Consider the following 19936-nt stretch of genomic DNA (forward strand, 5'->3'; position numbering starts at 1 on the left):
TTATTTCAAAGAGTATAACTTGTCATTTGCAAATTCTGAAGGCAAAAAAAGGATGTTCAATTTTGGTTGACCTAACTCACTATCAAGACTAAACATTTTTTCAGTATTTTCCTGACAGCTGCTCTTGGTATCCCTGAAGCTTTAATCCCTGTTCAACTATTGTGGGTTAACTTGGTCACTGACGGTTTACCTGCTACAGCCCTCGGCTTCAATCCTCCAGATCTTGACATCATGAAGAAACAACCAAGAAGTACAAAGGACAGTCTCATTTCTGGTTGGCTTTTCTTCAGATACATGGCTATTGGAAGTAAGTTTACTGTCAGACATGGAATTCATTTTAGCCTCTGTTGGAATAAATAAAACTTTATGAGCTTTTTGGAATGTCAGTATCCAGTAATCTGAATAACTTTTTTTACTCTGTATGAAGGATTAAGAAATTGAAGAAAAAGGAGCCGGGTTGTCAAAATTTAGGTAAAATTGTTACAATTTGAATAAATCCTACACTGAGGTAAAACACATTTTTGTATGGCAAAAAATAAAATTTCAAACTTTATGTAAAAATAACTACTTGTACATGACAATCAAACAACTATGCTGAATAAATTTCGAATGAACTGGATATATTTTGTGAACAATCATTTTTACAAAATTCATAACATAGTTTAGAATTGCCCATCAAATAATCTACTGAGATCGTCCTTAGTGAACCATGATGTGATGAAAATATCTCCGAAACTGGGGGAAATATCCATGAAACTAGCTCAAAATTAGTCATGATCAAATAAAACAAAACGGGAGGGCACCTTTTTGTATCCACTACTGAATATTATTTACCTTGTGTTGGACAAAACCTACTACCATAAGTCATCTTCTCTATTTTACCTTTCAGTCTATGTTGGTTGTGCTACAGTAGGAGCAGCAGCCTGGTGGTTTATGGTTTATGATCATGGTCCCAAACTTAATTATTATCAACTTGTAAGTTACACTTGATCTATATAACTGAAAAGGCTCCAATATTTGGTTGATTAGATAGTATAGTATAATGATTTATTTTATCAATGAGTTATACAGAAGTCTTTTTTACCATGATATAGTAATTTGCATATTAATTGATGAAATTGCCCTGAATTTTGGAATGTTGATATTCATTTACTGTTGTGATATGATGGCTCTTTGATTTACCATGATGTTTTACTGGTCAAACCATTGGTGTACAGACTCCATCAGCATCAGGTTCTGCTGCAAAGATTTATAATTAATTTATGAATGGGAGCATTAATAGCTAATTGATAAATAATTATGTTTTGGAAGAAATACTGACTATTATTGCCATGTTGTTACAGACCCACCACATGCAGTGTCCAGCTGAGCCAGGAATGTTTGCTGGTGTACCATGTCATATATTTAATGATCCTCATCCAATGACCATGGCTTTATCTGTACTGGTCACTATTGAAATGCTCAATGCTTTGAACAGGTAACCAGTGCACACATTTATCTCCATCTGGTGGTGGTTTTATATGTTCTTTCTCACAAATACAGACAGGTGTTTTCTAACTTTTCATATTTTTGGCTTGTGACTTAAATTATGTTTATTGAACTTAGACTTTCTAATTTCCAAATTGTGGAATCATTACTATAGGTTTGACGGTACCTATATGAAACAGTTGTCTGTATTTCCTCCTTTCTAATCTAAGGAATCTATGAACCATCTGAGTTTATGTCCTTTGGTCCAGATGAAAATAATGACTTCTGACTTGAAACATTCTAGTTCATCCCACACTATTATCTTGTTTGTGGCTGTACAAAATCTATTTAACCTGTATGGTTCATAGAATCTGAATTGTTTGATGGTTTTTCTCCTTACAGGGTACAGCCTGGTGGCATCTATCCGGAAATCTCTACCTCTCAAAGCAGATTATTCATACAAATAACATGCTAATTGCCATTAATCAATTCTTGTTTTGGATCTTAAGAGTATGAATAGTCTTCTTTAGAGAATGAATGTCAAACACTTCTTCTTCCTCCTATTTATTTGATCACCAACATTTTTCCTCAGACCCACCATTCCCAGTGCTTAGCCCAGGACCAAAGATTTCAAGGCATCAACTGTAACATATTCGACAGTCCTGAGCCGATGACCATGGCTCTGTCTGTACTGGTTGTTGTTGAAATGTTGAATGCTTTGAACAGGTAAGGAGCAGACAAGGAGCATAGCATCAGGAATGACAATTATCCTGGATCACAAAGGGAACAGTTCTCACATATTCCTTCAGTTTTTGCATGTCTGATGCAGATCAACCTATATCACATAGGAGAATCTGGACTTCAGAAACTCTTTAAATTTTTAAATTACCAAATCCTCAATTCTTTTTGACATGTGTTGTGTGTTTTTAATTTTTTTTTGTTTATTTATTCAAATTCTCTTTACTTTGATAATATTTGTAGTTTCAAAATTGTTTTTAATCTATGAAATTGATTATTTTCCCTATCCTCTTTTGGTTTTATATTAATTTCTATTTTAAATAGCTTTAATCTGCATCTGAATGTATTATTCTGAGTCCAGGTGTCCTCCCTTTGTGGTAGAGGGTAAACAGACATTTTAGATTATTTCATGAGAGGAAATGTCTGAAATGATCTGGCAATTCCTGCATGTTATGTTTCTCTATGCTTCTTACATGTTGCCAGCATAGTATTTAGAGATTTTATCTTTCTGGTATAGAACAAGATTTTCTTTACAAACTTATAAAACTAAATGTAAGAGAATATTTTCATTTCAGTGAACCTTGCTTCAATTGTTAAATTACACAATATTCTGCAGTATTCACTTCAGAATAGCTATTTACAATAATATTTTCATTTCTTCCATCACCCCTTCCCTTATGTTTTTTTCAAGGTTTCATAGATTTGTTTTTGTAAACCCTGCTTAAAGTTCCAGCAATTCCTGTAGAACAGAGTGACAGGGGCTTTATTTTGTTATAAATAATACTAATTTGATGCCATCAGTGATCTTGTTTATATTAACACTATCATTCTTTTTCATTCTCTGCTTGATTATAGAACTTTCATAGATTAATTACGTGTATGTAACACTTAAGAAGAGTTATCTTTCTTGGCCTTGTGTTCCTTCACAAGAATGCCTTAGAGATTAACTATAGTATATATGTATGACTTGATGCTGACCATTGTATATATAGAATCTATTAGTTAGTCATGGTTGATATTAGAATAGATAGACGTACAATGACTGGAATAGTCACCCTTCCTATCTTTCTGTTGTGTGAATAGTTGAATTAATCACTTACAATAATAGCAAAGAATTAAAAGCTACCTTACCTATTACATGTACTAATCAGAACCTATGCAGATTTTGTATTCAATGATATAATAATGTCACTCAGCGAGGGGTTGGTATATTAGAATCACTTTGTATATTCATCCATCGATTTTTATTCGCAAAAAAGTCTTCGCTCCCACTTGATGGATTGATTTCAAGTTTAGTGTGTGGCTTTACATAGATGGGGCTTAAATTGTTAGTGACTTTGGATGCTGTCCAAAATCTACTTCCTGTTTTTATCTATATGGAATGATAGGGAAAATTTTCGTATGAAAATCTCAGCTTCCACTGGACAGATCGATTTCAAAATTAGGATATAGCATTATACAGATACACCATACATTGTAAGTGATATTGATTGCAGTCCTATATCAACTTCCTGTATAAATTGGGGTATACATAACACTTTCATAAACCCTTCAGCTCAAACTACTCGTTATCATTCCCACTCAGGGTAAGCTGAAATAATGAAGGTAATATTTATCTCCCTTTACTTGTGATGTCATTGTTATTGTATTGAGTATTTCTCCTTTCATTTAAAATATCAACCTACTTTTGTTTCTGGTAAATGAATAATTTTTGGTGATTCTTGTTTTGCCAATGTTTAGTAATGTACAAAATACTTCAACAAAGAGTAAATATTTCACAGAATTTATTATGGTGTTATTTGATAGAGGGCTGAAATAAGCTTAAATTAGGGCCCTGCGAAATAATTGCCCACTTACAGTATTTACCTTCTAGTAGCTTTTGGTATTCTTCATTTAATGGTAGAAAGACTGTGAAACTTCCATAGTTTTTTTTTAATGCTGATTAGCATTTTAAAAAGTAAGTATTTAATCCTTAAAGTTTTTATATGTATATATATATTACACTTAATAGATTCTCATTAAGTTTAAATGAAACCAAGTCTGAATTTGGACATATTTTGTTACTGTGGTAATTGTTCTGTGCAATCTTAATGTTGTTGGATTTGGTTGATATGTGTAATCCTTATCTATTTTTCAGTTTGAGTGAGAACCAGTCATTGTTAGCTATGCCTCCATGGTCTAACCCATGGTTGTTAGGAGCCATCGCTCTTTCAATGTCTCTCCATTTCCTTATCCTCTACACAGAAGTTATGTCTGTAAGTATAAGTATTGAGTGATATAGGGTTTTATTATAAGTAGAATTTTAGGTAGAAAACCCACTAAGAATCATGCAAAATGTGATACATGGTTGGAAAGCCTACATATTTTTATTTTTGATATTTTATTTAAAATGCTTACGTAAACAGAAAATATAATATGGCTTTTCATAGATACCATGTTTTTAGGAGATAAAAATTATATAGAATGCACTATAGGATTCAAAATTAAGGTAAATAATTTTGTAAATGACACTAAAATTCAATAGAAACTGTTGGGTTTTCCATGTACATTATCTCCTAAGTACAGACAAATTGGAATGAATGATTATACATCTCATTATAGACCCATGAAACAACTTAGTAACAATAATAAAAATGAGAGCCTTTTTTGGGGTGTATCACATATTACAGAATTTGCATGATTCTTACAAAGACTGCTACTTAAGTCATTGAGTATCAGGTATTTATGGAGATTTATACAAAAATACATTATAAATTTACTCTTAAGAATATTGCTCTTCTTACCTTTCTTCTATATTTTTTTTGTCTGGTTTTGTGTACTCGTATGAGGCAAAGTCTTCTTAATGGATTTTGATATTGAATCCCCAGTCTTCTTTTAAAATTTTAATTACTTCAAGAAAGTTAATTTAAGAGGACTAGGTTGATAGATCGAATTAATTCATGTTCTTTCAATAAAATATGAAATAGCATTAGAAAATGTGTATAATTGATTTCTGAAAGGCATACAGTATTTGTTTGTTTTCTTTTTTCAGACAATTTTCCAAATTACTCCTCTGAATTTCGCAGAGTGGTCAGCCGTGTTAAAGATATCTATCCCAGTCATAATACTGGATGAAACATTGAAGTTCGTTGCAAGGAAGTTTACTGACGGTAAAAAAAATATTTTACTTGGTTGCGTAACAGTGATATCTGTCTGGGTTGTGTATGTAGGACTTGCGATTGTCAGCCCTATTTGATGGTTGTCCCCCTTTTAGTGAAGATGATCCTACCTTAAACCTTTAGAATGATCCATTTCTCCATCACCCTCTGGCATTGCCTATTTGTGATGAAAATAGCATTGACTTAATCTCATTTGATGTTTGTGTGTTGTCAGAGCTATTCCTTTCTGTTCCTTTTGAAAAGGGAGATAATTTTACCAACTTATTTATTGAAGTGTTTTATGGCATTGTTTCTGTTTTGTTATGATTGTGTCAATTCTTGTCATTATAGAAAAGATTGCTCATGATAGCAATATAAATTATTGAAAGGCCTTAAACAAATTTGAATTTTCATCCTTTTATGTTTTCCTGACAAACTTTGGTAGGCATAAAGTTTTTCAGTCTGTGCATCTGTTTGCAATTCTTTTTTCCCTATCATACCTTGGATTAAAGTATGCTATGAATTTTTTAAATTGAAATTTGGTTTCCACATAATGAAATATGGTTCAAATCATGCACATAATGATATTCATTTAAAAATATTCACCATTTTATGGGTCATGACAAAAAAAATCCTATAGTCAGGCATCAATGTGGTATAAAAACATTGTTTTATAAAATACTCCTCCTATAATACATAATCGTCGATTAAGTTAACATCCCCAGATTTCTTACAGTGTGACAATATCCCCTATTGTAATGTTCATTTTTCATGGATGTAATTATTCTATTTTAACATTGTCATAGCCATTGTAAGCTCATTTACCCATTATAAAATGGTATATGTAATGTATTTGTCATAGGTAGCTACTAAAACCAAGCTGATTTTATTTTTCAAGTAGCTAAAAATTGCTTTGCTTGTTCTATTAACTGAGATTAAAGACTTTAGGCACTTCTGATTAGTGTTTAAATAAAAAAAAATGCAAATATAAAGTTTTAGTGTTGCAGAGAAATAAGAATGTATTAAGAAAGGTGTTCAACATGTATTCCTGAATGCTCTCCCTTGTTTTTTGTTTTATTGCATGTAACTGTCTTATGTTCCTTTAATCCTGTGTGGATAATAATGAATGGTGAGGACTTTTTGCTTTTTTTTCACTGTAGTCTAAATGAGCATATGCTATGATAAAATTGGCATTGGATTAGTCAATCATCTTTTAGGCAAATCAATTAACCAGATAAAATTTTGTTCATCTTTTTGAAAATAATCAAAACATTCAAAACTTTTTATAGTTTTATGAAATTTTGTTGGAGTAGTATATGTTCATCCGCAATATTCCTGGTTTGGTCATTTTAGAGAATTGTGCTTGGTTTTAGTAGATACCTATTTCTTTCCAATGTTATTGGAAACTATTAGTGTTTTATTTTCAGCCTAGAGTTTTTTTACCTGGGTTTCTGTTTGTAATAAATTAACATAGGCTGGGAACCCTTTTCTACTGTTTTAACCTCCACTTTTCACACCTTTTGGGAATGTCACACTCAAAATCCATATAGAAATCACTAGCACCAGCTTAGCTCACTGTATGGTGTATGAGCTTTAAAATCTTCATTTTAAAAGGAGCAAAATTCTATCATTTTTAACGTCATTTACTTATCATCAGAATCAAAATTGGAATACAATGTGTTTAGAAAGCTTGTATTTGCTTTGAGTGTACTTTCTTGCAAGTAGAAATTTTTAGATTTGCAGACAAAAATTCTTTGTTTAAATTTTATTTGAATTTTAAAAAATGATATAAAGGATATAATTATAACAGTACAGAAGGGTTTCTGATTGATCTCATAGAGAATAATGCTTAACATGTCACTCAAATATCAAGTGAGTTGGTTGTGGCGAAATGCTCAAAAGTATTTGGTCTACTTGATATAATTGAATTTTACATTTTTCCAAGATGTGACATTGTAGTCATTTTTATTGTTTCTATTTTGTTTCAACAATGTACCAAGAGCTTTTTTAAATGTATAAATGATTTTTTCAGTGGATTAATAAAAAGGAATATGATGGTAAATTATAATATATATACTTTATTTATATATAATGATATATGGCCAATAGTGATCTTTTCTTCATTGCGCTTTTTCTTACTCAGGAACATTCTTAACTTAATTCTTAGAACAAAGAATGTATATTGGATTTTAATAAAACATAAGTTTAATTTTTGTAAGAGAAGAATATACGGGCCTTACACCCCACTCTAAATAGCCATTCTTCTCATTAAGTTTATTGAGCCAACTTTTTAAATTTTGATCATAGTGTAATAAAAATTTCTGTTATTGAACTTAGTAAATCCCAATTTTTATTCATTTTGTTATATTTCCAAACCAGGGTATAAGTAATGAAAAGTCTTCACTTTGTTTAACTAAAAATTTGAAACTTAATTTTCTTATAAAATATGAAAACCAATTAATCAGAGATGATCATAATTCAGTCAAATTAATCAGTCATTTGTTGACATTGTCAAGTAATTGTACAGGTTTTAAACATTGTCATTCATTGTTTACGATGTCATAACATTCCAAACAATGTATTTGTATTGAGGGTACTTTTTGCAATAATAAATGGCCTGATATATTATTGTAAAAAGATCTTTTATAAATTAAAAATATGAAAACTGCATGGTGTGTTTCCTTCTGATTCTAGCCAATTCAATAGCTATTAGCTGTGTGTGAAGTTAATAGTCAGTTATATAGGCTGCTAGCAGACTTGTTATTCATCATTGCTATTAGGCAGTTGTATTTATTCCCTCTTTAAACATATAGACAAGTTTTTTTGAAGGTATGAAGCACCATTACTGGAAAGATTCTTTTTTCCTTGGTAACAATTTTCATGGTTTCTCAAATTTTGTTTGTTGCTTGTTGAGTTTGAATTCATTGTTTTATTTGAGTGTCAAAGTTTTCAATTCATTGGGAGTTCAAATTCCTTGGAATCTCATGAACTAAATAATTAGTGAAAAAAAGTTACATATTCAAAGACATCAGAGATAAGCCATATAACTCTCTAGCTTTAATTCTTCAGCAATGTTGCTAACTACCCACTATTCAGTCACTGCCTTCTGACCATCTTGAATATTTCTGTCGCAGCTCTGCCACTTATTAATACATGCATGATATTATATAACTAAATAGTATTTGATTGAATTTATAATAAGCTTTATATACCCACAGCAAATGTATATGGAGAATTAAACATGGGCTGCAACACTTGCACTGTTTAATTTTAACTATTATATCACTAGTTTGGTGTCTGTTATGTTTCTTTTATATATATACATATATATGTTGAACATCTGAGTTTTAACATTGGTGGTGTAAATATATAACACAATCTTTTGTATCTATGAATGCATATCTCAAATGTGTTTCTGAATTATTTCTAGCAACATTTGCAGAGGAGAAAAGTAAAATATTTTCACATCTCAGTTTATAATAATGAATAGCTTTTTAGTAATTTGTTTTTAGAACTTGTAAATGCTTTTGTTAGGTTTGGTCACTAAAATTGTTCTTTTGAAATATGTTACTTTGACAGATTGCAATAAGATTTATAAAAAAAAATGCAATGGACAATTTCCCGTTATTGTTATTATTATTATTTTTCATTCATAATGTGAATGGGATGAAGTCAATGCTGTTAGTCAAATTAGTCCTTTTTTTTTCCATTTTGTTCTTAACTATCAATGCCATGAAGTACACATTGTTTTTTGGAATCAGGAGGCAGAGTTTGAGATAGGGGGCATGTCAAAACCAATTTATCTGAACAAAAAAACCTGCCTTTTGGGGATTTCAAAACAAATTTCTTTGTTTTTAAGCCTTTTTTTATGGAAACCAATGAAGGAGGGATATTTTACTGTTAACTTTGCTATACATCCCCATTAAGTGATGAGAGTACTCTTTACATTTTTCATTGACATAAAAATGACCGCGTATATTTTTTCCATATTATATTGATATTGCAATACAAATGGAGAATTAGGCATCATCAGAAGAGAGGTTGGAAGGCTGATTTTAATGGGCCTGACTTTGTCATCATGAACTTTAAAGAAATTAGAAAACTTTTTAGTAGAGTAATAGTTTTCTGTAATTTGTCATTAGAGTCTACCCTGAATTACATTTTGCAACAATTGGAAATTTTATTCAATTGTGAAATCTAGTCTTTAATTTCATGGTTTCGCTGGAACAAATTAAAGTTCAAATGTCGGAGAAATTATTCATTATGTACCATGATTCAACCATTGTCTAATTCCACAATATTAGTTTAAACTAAACCATACAAAATAAAAAAAAAAACAGAAAGCTCTTGTATGAAAAAAAACAGTTGAGTATATAGTGTATTCAATAAAACTAAATTATCACAGTATTCTAAAAAAAAAAAAAAACAAAGACCGAGTTGCAACATTTTGCTATATTTTCATCAATATTTTACATTGAAACCTATTTGTAAATTTGATAGCACTTTACCGTAGATATATATGAAATGAAAACAAACAACTTGCATGAATAATCGGATGAAAAATGAAAGTCAATACTTACCTCATTAAATTTTCTGAACAGTAACAGGAATAATGAACTTTTTATATGTTTCTAATTGAACTAGGAATGTTTACCTTCATATTTATTACTTTGCTGACTAAAATTGCTTTGTATTTATGTTTGCATGTATGTTTGTTCATGTTATATAGCATATTTGTTTCTATCGATAACAAGCATGCATTGATGACTTATCTAACCAGTACTTGTATATAACCACTCTTCTAACCCGCATTTCATTGTCCTTTCTATGTACGTTCTGTGCCATCAACTCCTTGTCATAAAATTTTCTACCGTAATATTCCTTCTATTAGTCCGACCCTTCTGTAAGCTTAAATTATATATATATCAAATTATTGTATCGAAATTTACTACCCTGTATTCTTCCCAGTCTTTACCCGTCACCTATTGTTTTGTGTAGTATTATACATTTGTCTAATGTCCAAAATTATCCATTTTTTTGTTTGCTTTGCTGTGTCCTTTCTTTTCTTTATTGTTAGGTCTCATATTATAGTATCAGTTGTGTACTATTTGAAACTCGAAGTCGAGAGTAATACTTGTTCAAAACAGGCACATAAACACGGCACTAGAATAATATTAAGCACGCAAATATTTATCAAAGACTTCAAGTAAAATATTTATTTATTTAAGTAGTAAATAGCAGCGCTTTAGATTCCTAGTAAAGCTAACATGCTTTGGTAGAACTGCTGAGTTCTCAAATTTAATGAGCTTTCATAAATAATTCACGTCTTTAGTTCGCGCCAAATTTATTATTTCACTGAAAACTTGGTCAGTTGCTGAATGCGCAGGTGCTAAGATAGTTCCATGTATAGTATGCACGCCAGTATTATATTCTTGTGGATTCGGACAATCTCTTGAAGGTTTAATATTAAGTGTTAAGTTGGCCGAACAGATGTAGAAATAATTATTAAAGTCATTGCCCCTTTCCACCCTGTTGGGAGTTGAATCATCATTTTACTTGTGTTTCAATGTTACATGTATTAATTGAAAGCCTGTAAGTAATTGCGCACAACTCAAGACTTGTGATGTTTTGTATTTAACTTGTGTAGATTTGAATCAAAATTTGATTGATAGTTAAGTCTATGTGCAAACCAGTTCTACGTTATTTCTCTCCCTACAGTATATTATTTGGATACTTTCACGAATCTCCCTTAGACTGTCGGACTGCAGTAAGATTATAATATTGGCAAGCATGTACTGTCTGGTCACCTTGTGTTAACTATAAAAAAAAACAAATGGTCAAGTTTGGGGAAAGACGTGGTGATGCACCGTTTTGTTTTGGTTTTTCGTGGGTTAATTTTACTGTAGTATTCGCGACAATTGATACTTGTCAGCATTTCAGCAATTTTATTCGTAAGTGTGAGAAAATGTTTTATTGTCCAATTTAATTCCAACGAAAGCTGGTAGAGTTTATAAGTCATGCAAAATATTTGCTTCTCGTAAAAAAAAAAACGATTGAAAGCTCGAGTCATGCGATAGAGTTTTCATGGTTTCATTTTCATGAAAAACTTATTGACCAATAATTTTCTTAACTTGACAACTACCGCTTCTTTAAAAAAGTTGTTTGAAAGAGAACAAATTCATCCATGAAGACTAAGGCAAGAAAGGTGTGTTTCATTGCTTGTTTGGACCCCAAAATTGACATTTACAATCTAAAAATATACTAACAACATGACCAATGTTAATTGGCTTCGTCATCAATTTCAGACTATCCAAACTTCTTCTGAAAAGTTGGACGGTAATCAGATGAACCCAGAGTTACCTGTGCAGGACACGAACAACTTCCGTCCAAATATCCCTTAAAATATGAGTCCTTTGGAAACGACGATTACCTATATCTATATCTCTTGGGAATAACGCTTCATTTATGTAAAGCTCATAATACTGTTATTTTAAAATATCTAATGTTTCTGTTTACTCATTTGATTTTTGTTTGTATTATAATATATATATATTTGTTATGTGCTTGCTAATAGTTGAGATGGTTGGGCACTGTAGAAACTAGAGATTGCATTGTACAATATATTTGATACGTTATGAATATAGCTACATAAGAGTTGGCGAATGCATTTTATGCAGGTTGAAAGCTGCATGTGATGTTAAAATACGTTGCAAAGATTGACGAGTGACTCGGCTGTTTGCTGCACATTAAATTTTTGCGTCCATATATAATTGCAGTTCCGCCAAACTCAGGATATGAGCCATACCGCTACTAAGGAATATAGGTAAAGAATTTCGTCGCCATTCTCTCAAAAATACTGTGAATATTCCCAACAAAGGACTTGTGGATGTGTGACCCAACTTCGACAGGTTTTTACCGCTTTTATTTTTCGTCAAAGAGCGGTTACCTGTTGACAATGTTTGAGTAGATACCTTTTAGATCCATGTGTTTCTCAAGAAATCCTGTTTGTTATGCGCTTTCTTATTGTGTTTTTTAGATTTTAGTCATCGGATGTTGAATATGCAAAATTGATCTACTTGCATCACTCACGATAATCTTATGTCAGGTCATTTCGTACATTAGTTCATTTGTTCGAGTGTGTATATAGATGAGAAGTTTGTATGAGTTTTGTGAATCCTTCCTGTCAATAAATTTGCATAAAAACGATCACGTGATCTACGAGGCCCAGGTCACATGATCGTTTTCAAATTTTTACTGTGGCATAGAAATTTTCCATTGACCCTCGGGGAGTTACTTTGTACATAGGTTGATAATAGAAATTGTAGATAATTTTAATGAGGTGTTAGCATTCATTCGTAGTACTATTTATAAATTTTTCTAATTTAAAAAAATGACATAGTGTTCTTATCATTAGACTTTTCAAATTGAAAGCATGAAGATGATTCTAGTCTGTATTTTCGAACCAAAGAAAAACCTGTTCATGGCAATATCGATCTAGAATAGCTGACAGTCATCACTGTATCCAAGATTTCGATTGTCCGGTTCAAATTGTTTTTGTACAAATTGTTTCTTGGTTAACACACTGAGATCTGTCGTAGTTGCCACAGTATTTGAAAATTTACATGCATGGCCAGTTAATTTTCGCCAAAAGGTTCCCTTGAATCCAAATTCAGCATATCAGTAGCGATTCTCATGACAGGTTCATCAGTGAGTGAGTTTCTGTTACAGAATCAAGAACCCACCCCTATTGTACCTCAAATATTTTGCCGTTTCATCGGGCAGCAATCGGGTAATCACTAGGGCATTTCCGACCGAAGACGGCGGAAAGTGTGCAGTGGTTTCCCGTTTGATCGGGCAGATTTGTTATGTGATATTGACTTATTGTTGGTGCGTAAATATAGATTTATTTATAATTATTTATCTATTGATATATCAGAAACTTGGCAGTCTATTTTAATCAACGAATGATGTATGGTGTATTCCAAAAGGCAAAACATTTACAAAATGGTAAATTTTTATCTCATATCATTACTAGTTGCATTATAGATGCTTTCGAAGAAACTTTTTTCCTTTTCATGTCAAGAAATTGACAACCTCAGCGAAAGTGCAATACTACACGTTGGTCATTGCCACATCTTCCAATTGACACTGAAACTTTTATGACGTCAAAAACATCTGAAAGTCGGTAAGAATTGCTTATCTTAAGTGAAAGAAATATCGATTTTAACAACTTGTGATAATGATATCTTGCCAGTTTAATGTAAGTGAAAAATCATTAGAGGTTTGAACCCATAGATGGAATGACGTTGTAGCTTTGTTAGTGTATATTGTTAAATGTTTTCACCTTTTCTGCTCGATGATCAGGCACAACGATTGAAAACTGCCAGGTTTTTATACATTTCCTATAGAAATAAAAATATTTTGTTTGTAGTAATGTAATTTATACAATTTGCCTTCTTTTTTCAATTCTCTCACACTCGTTAGGGATTTTTTCCAACTTCGCTGAGTATATAATTAGCCCAATATAGCATTGTCGTCGTGGGTACCCAAAATGATCTAGATGAAGAGATGTGTTACTGAAAAGCTTGGTTATTGTGTTGAAAGTTGCCAAAATGTAAATGCGGTCGTATCACGCTGTACAGTTTTTTTTAAGAATTATGAATCGATAGCTCCAGTCACTTTTTAATAATTTGTAGTTATGTACATGTAAAAAAGTAAATTACAAAAATATTATCTTGAAAGCACCAACTTAAATATTGATTCATGTGACAAAGAAGTATACAGCTTAGAAAAGAAGTAAGGGAACCAAGGTTATAGTGGTAATCCAGGGACAAAGACCAGACATGGAAAACAGACATACACAACTAAGAACATAAAGTGACTAAAATCATACATACAAAGTAACAGAAGCAAATGAGGAACTCGGACTCCACTAAAAACTGGGAGCATGGATCAGGTGCACCGGTAGGGTAAGCGTCCTCTGCTTTTCTAGAAACACCAACGGAATTGCTCACAAAAAGTCAAGTCCAGGGTAGAGGAAAGGAAAACTATGACACGTTGAACAAATCAGTTTTCATGGCGCTGATGGATGCACCATAACGATCCACGAGTTCATGATGACGACTATAACACTTTCGTAGTGATGACTTCAATCTTTAAGCAACATAACCCTGTTCCAGAAGCCTATTTGTTAGAATTTTAGCGCGATACAAAAAGTCCGTAGTCTCGGCAAGCTCTGGCATAACGTATGAGTTGTGATATGAACACTCCATACGCAGCTGCTGAAGGGATGTTGCCACAGATGAAAGGAAAGTTGACAATTCTGAATGAAAACTCATCACGTTTGTCGTAAAGTTTGGTCAATAGTTTTCCTTTACCATCGATCTCTAAGTGTAGGTCAAGATATGAGGCTGACTTCACAGTGTCTGTAGTACCTTTTATCTCAAGTTCTTTTGGGGTAGATGCGATGTATCAAATCCCAAAAATTTCGATAATACGTCATCTATACAGTGGAAACTGAGATTAAAGGATCTAGATAAACGATATTCTTTCTTTCGGATCAGATCAGCTATACAGTCATCCTCATAAGAGTGAAGGAATAGATCTAGTAGAGGAGCAAAATTTGTTCCCGTTGGAATGCCGACCGTTTGTTGAAAAACGCGTCCACCACACTGGACAAATATGTAGTCGAGTAGAAATTCCAGCATTTTGTAAACATCTTCTGTATATTTAGAAGATGATTTGGAATTATTTCTTACAAAGTATGAGCAATTTCTACCAAGAACTATATATTTGTATCTAGTTGTACCATCTTTAAAAAAAAAACAAAAAAAAAACGATGTATAGTGTTGCGGGATTTTAACTGAGTATGGGGAATAGAAGTATACAGTGTTGAAAAATCATGGGTTTTAATGCTATTATATTCTGATTAATTGTCTTGAACTGATTTTCTCCAAAAGATCATTCGAATTTTTCAAGATCCACATTGAATTAATACCACTACGGGAGTAACAAGTGTTGTGGTAGGACTGTAAACCCTCTTTGACAGTTGTGAGTATAGAAGTTGACAGTTTTGAAAGACACCTTTGACAGAGGTTTGGTGGTACATTTTGCAGGTCCAGCTATGTAACGTTGTTTGTATGGATTCTTGTGGAGTTTACGAATCCAGTACATAGACGGTAAATCACAATTATCGTCCATGGATAAGACCAAAAAGAGGACAGAACAGATTTATGGTTTTCCCACCATCTCTTCTTTCAAGAGTGTGGTAGCAGTATAGGTCTTATCACTGTTTTTATTTTCTACGTCTACCCCTGATAATAAACATTGGATGTAAAACGTTTTGCAGACAAACAATGTTGTTTTGGGCTTTGTCTGCTGGTACGAAAACATATTTGTCATGTATAGTAGACAATGTTTTTGCTTCATCAGGGTCTTTGAAAACTGATGTAGCATTGGCACTCATCCACCTACTTAAAATTTTCATTCGAATCAAATTAAGACATCACGGCCTTTCACCGGTATGACAGGGAATCAATGTCTTCTTGTTCTCGTTTTATCCATTTTCTTGCGTAGTCCTCCACGGCATCCATAAGAACTTTGAAGTTGTAATTCCAATTTATGGAGCGTGGTTCACGGTACTTGGGAAACTCTTTTAAAACACGTCAATGTTTCATCTTTTTAGGACGTAAACATAAGCAATGAAATAAATATATAAATATAATATATATAAATCCTTGCATTAAGCAAACAGCACTATCAATATCTAGAAGTATAAAACGAAAATATAAAACTTTCAATACATTTACCATTATTTTTTTATCTCCTCCACAAACCTAACCGCTTCCAGATTTACTACGTATCACCCTACAAGAATTTACTATGTGAAAAAATCCATGAAACTTGTTACTGTTTGCTTTACTAATTTGCATAAAGAGTTCGGGATATTTAACGAGTGTGGTAATTAATATCCTTTTGTGTAGGAGATAGATGAAAAACTACAGATTAACCGAACCCTATATACAGTGGAATCCATTGGTAATAATCTAACTCGACAGTTAAGTAAGAAGAAACCAAAGTCATTCTATAGGCAAAAATTTAATGTCAGTTGGTTCTATAATTATTTAATAATGCGAATGATTAGAGGCAATATTAAGCCAATTATTCAGAGTTGAAAGCAATATATAACACCCAAAAGAATTAACAAAGCAAAGTCAGAAGATGGTGTACTAGAAAGTATCGACTGGTATAGATAAATGAACTAATATATACATCGGATATCTTCGTACTAAAAATTCAACTAATGACATGGTAGACGGCGTGAAATTTCCATTGGTCTTTAGTAAAGTTCCATTGCTGTCTATCAGAAATATAATACTTTAAAAAAAAAAAAAAAAAAAAAAAAAAAAAAAAACCTTTGAGTTATGTGCAATCAAATATGCTGCTTACCAAGCCTTTTATTACTTTTATTATTTTTCCCACAGTCATTCGGAAAATCGGAAATGTCACCATGCCCTTTCATCAAATTTTGAAAAGCAATAAATATTTAAAAAAAAGATATTTTGAAACTACACTTTCACTGAAACAAAACTTTTTTCAAAGCAATTCTACTCTATAGGTGTCTATAGTACGCCTTTCTATCAAACTTGGCTGTCACTAATCGAAATATCAGTTCGGTTATTTTGTTATTACACTTCATTGTTAATCATGCCTTTATATCAAACCTCATTTGAAATCGCCATTTCTGATGTTCCCATCAATTCACATGTTAAAAAAGTAATTTACAAAGTTTCACTGTGAATTCCCAGGACGAAAGACATTCTAATGTTGCAAGGAGTAACCAAGGAAACCGAGATTCTGGTGGAAACCAAAAGAATGCAATCCAGTGATAAATACCATACATTGAAAACAGAGTATCACAACAAAGAACATGAAGTAATAAAAAAAAAACCATACAAAGTAACAAGTGAATCAGCAACTCGGACTCCACTAAAAACTCGAAGTATGTACCAGGTGCACCTATAGGGTAAGCGTATTTTGCTTTTCTAGAAACACCCGCCGAGTTGCTCATGAAGTCAAGCCGGGGTAGACGAAAGACGAAAGGAAAACCATAACATTTGAACAAATCAGTTTTCATGGAGTAGATAGATACACCGTTATGATCCACGAGTTCATGATGACGACCATGAAACTTCTGTAATGATGACTTCAGTCTTGTAGCAACATAACCCTGCTCCAGAAGCCTATTTTTTAGAGTTCTAGCGCGATAAAAAAAAGTCTGCATAGTTACGGCAAGCTCTGGCATAACGTATGAGTTGTGATATGAACACACCATACGCAGGTGCTGAAGGGATGTTGCCACAGATGAAAGTAAAGTTGACACTTCTGAATGAAAACTCATCACGTTTGTAGTAAAATTTAAGGTAGATGCGATGTATCAAATCCGCGAAACTAGGATTGTTTAAAAATTATACGTCATCAATATAGCGGTTTGGTGGTACATTTTGCAGATCCAACTATGTAACGTTGTCTGTATGAATTCTTGTGGCGTTTAGGAATCCAGTACATGGACGGTAAATCAAAATCATCGTCTTTGGTAGAGAAACCAAAAGAGGAGGGCACATATTTATGGTTTTCCACTATCTCTTCTTTTGAAAGTATATTGGCAGTATAGGTCTTATCACTTCTATTATTTTCTACGTCTACCACTGATAATAAACACTGGATTTAATACGTTTTGCAGACAAACAATGTTGTTTTGGGCTTTGTCTACTGGTACGATAACATATTTGTTATGTATAGTAGACAATGTTTTTGTTACATTGAGGTCTTTGAAAACTGATGTAGCATTGACACTCATTGGCCTACTTAAAACTTTCATTCGTTTTAAAATTAAAAACCTCGCGGCCTTTACCCACTCTGACAGAGAATCAATGTCTTCTTGTTCTCGTTTTATCCATTTTCTTGCAAATCATTGCTAAGCTTGGAAAATAAGACTTGCAAAATTATTATATTAATGGTTCGATGATTGGAGAAATTTTCTAAAAAAAATACTTGAATTGATAATGCTGAAAATCACAAATTTTTACCCTTTTTGCTAACGGATAGCATGGAGGCAAATTATTTACACAGGTAAACAATATTCATTCATTTTTGTAGTAAATTACAAATATGAGTTTAAAGTTCACATTCTCAGCGTTATTTTGACCACTTTTAATCAACATACACACTGATCATGCTGTTACAATTTTGGTACTCTATAAGGTGGCATATGACCCGGAAGTGGTAAGTGAAACCAAATTAAAGGAACCGATGTCTATTTTTATAGCAACACCACAAAGATTAGAAATCTTGAACACTTCACTTTTAACAAAATCTTTAAAATCTACATGTAATGACGATCACTGACTATGACTCACCTTCGCCATGCCTTTTTATCAAAATATTTAGAAATATACATAGCAGTCATAGTGTAGAATGATTTTGTGGATTAAAGCAGAAGGCTGGCCTTCGTAAGAAAGAAAAACAATTATTTTCAAAAGTGCAAATGGAGAACGGTAGATTCTTGATGACAAAAAGGTAGAAAAAACTAAAGGGATCTGAAAAGACAACTATGGACGACTATTAGTTGATTGTTTTTCATATATTACTCCATCTTTAATTTCAAATACGGCTGCATTTGATGTTCTTTCTTTTTTCACCAAACATGACCTACAACAAAGCACGGTGGGTATCTTGCAAGAAGCCGGATTTGGCTATCCTTACGAAACTTCCGAAATTGTCTTGATTTTAGTTGGATTTATGCTAATATATTTTTTTATTGGTGCAAAGGTTTAAAGTTCCTTGTGTTATTTGATCTCCGTTGGTTGTCTTTTATGCTCCTATTGTTGTGCCTACATGTTTTTGCTGGTAGGACACTTCGGTATTCCCACAATATATTCATAGTTTCTGTATTCCTGGTCAATTCTATTAATAGAAAAAGACACTTATTATGTTAGGTAAATCAAGGGAGTTGGGGGGTTAATGGTGTGGCAAATGAGAATTTACTCCAGAGAAATACAAAATTAATGTATACTCAGTAAGTATTGACTTTGCAATTTGAAGTAACAGTTTAAGAACAGTATTGTCTGGCATGGGTATGTTTCAAAACTTTCTTGATGACAAGGTGAACCACGGTCAAAGAAAATACAGAAATTCCGAAATTAAAAGGAAGCCCCAAACCAAAACAAAGAAACACAACAAAACAGCAAAAAGCATACAATGAAAAAGGCCATACAAAACTGATAGTCAATTAAAACCCCGTATCTACAAGATACTTTAACATGGAAAATGTGTAGAATATGCGTTCTCTGATTGTCTTTCTTGTCGTTATGCTAATGGCATGTCAAGGTAACATGTCCTTATTTTGTAGATGGATATCAGTCGATAAGTTGTTTACTTTGGGTTTTTTTTTCTTTTACGTAGTGACCTAACCCCGTTTTCAAAACTTAATCTAGAAGAAGTTGTACGACACAAAAAAAAACATTTACTGTAGGCAAAATCGAATACCTTAAGCTGGTGACATTTGCAGGAGTAGATGTAGCAAAATAACAGTT

The 19936-nt window shown here is 32.5% G+C and overlaps 1 protein-coding gene across 7 annotated transcripts in view; it reads left to right on the plus strand.

Annotated features, from left to right (window-relative positions):
• LOC148608192 (sarcoplasmic/endoplasmic reticulum calcium ATPase 1-like) overlaps positions 1–13772 on the plus strand; it is a 63353-nt gene extending 49581 nt beyond the window's left edge. Inside the window, exons 22-28 of one of the 7 annotated variants that reach the window (XM_088545493.1) lie at positions 105–307; positions 890–975; positions 1344–1477; positions 4343–4460; positions 5237–5354; positions 7375–7399; positions 11648–13772. In XM_088545493.1, coding sequence (XP_088401619.1) covers positions 105–307; positions 890–975; positions 1344–1477; positions 4343–4460; positions 5237–5354; positions 7375–7382 — 667 coding nt within the window. In that variant the 3' untranslated portion in view covers positions 7383–7399; positions 11648–13772. Of the gene's footprint in view, positions 1–104; positions 308–889; positions 976–1343; positions 1478–2059; positions 2194–4342; positions 4461–5236; positions 7408–11647 lie in introns of those variants that run through there. The other 6 variants (XM_088545490.1, XM_088545491.1, XM_088545489.1 and 3 more) reach the window with 6 other exon arrangements.
• Positions 13773–19936: the final 6164 nt, after the last annotated feature.

The sequence above is a fragment of the Perna viridis genome, chromosome 9, assembly GCF_037379345.1.
Source record: "Perna viridis isolate PV_CMFRI_1.1 ecotype Kerala chromosome 9, ASM3737934v1, whole genome shotgun sequence".
NCBI classification, from domain to species: Eukaryota; Metazoa; Mollusca; class Bivalvia; order Mytilida; family Mytilidae; genus Perna; species Perna viridis.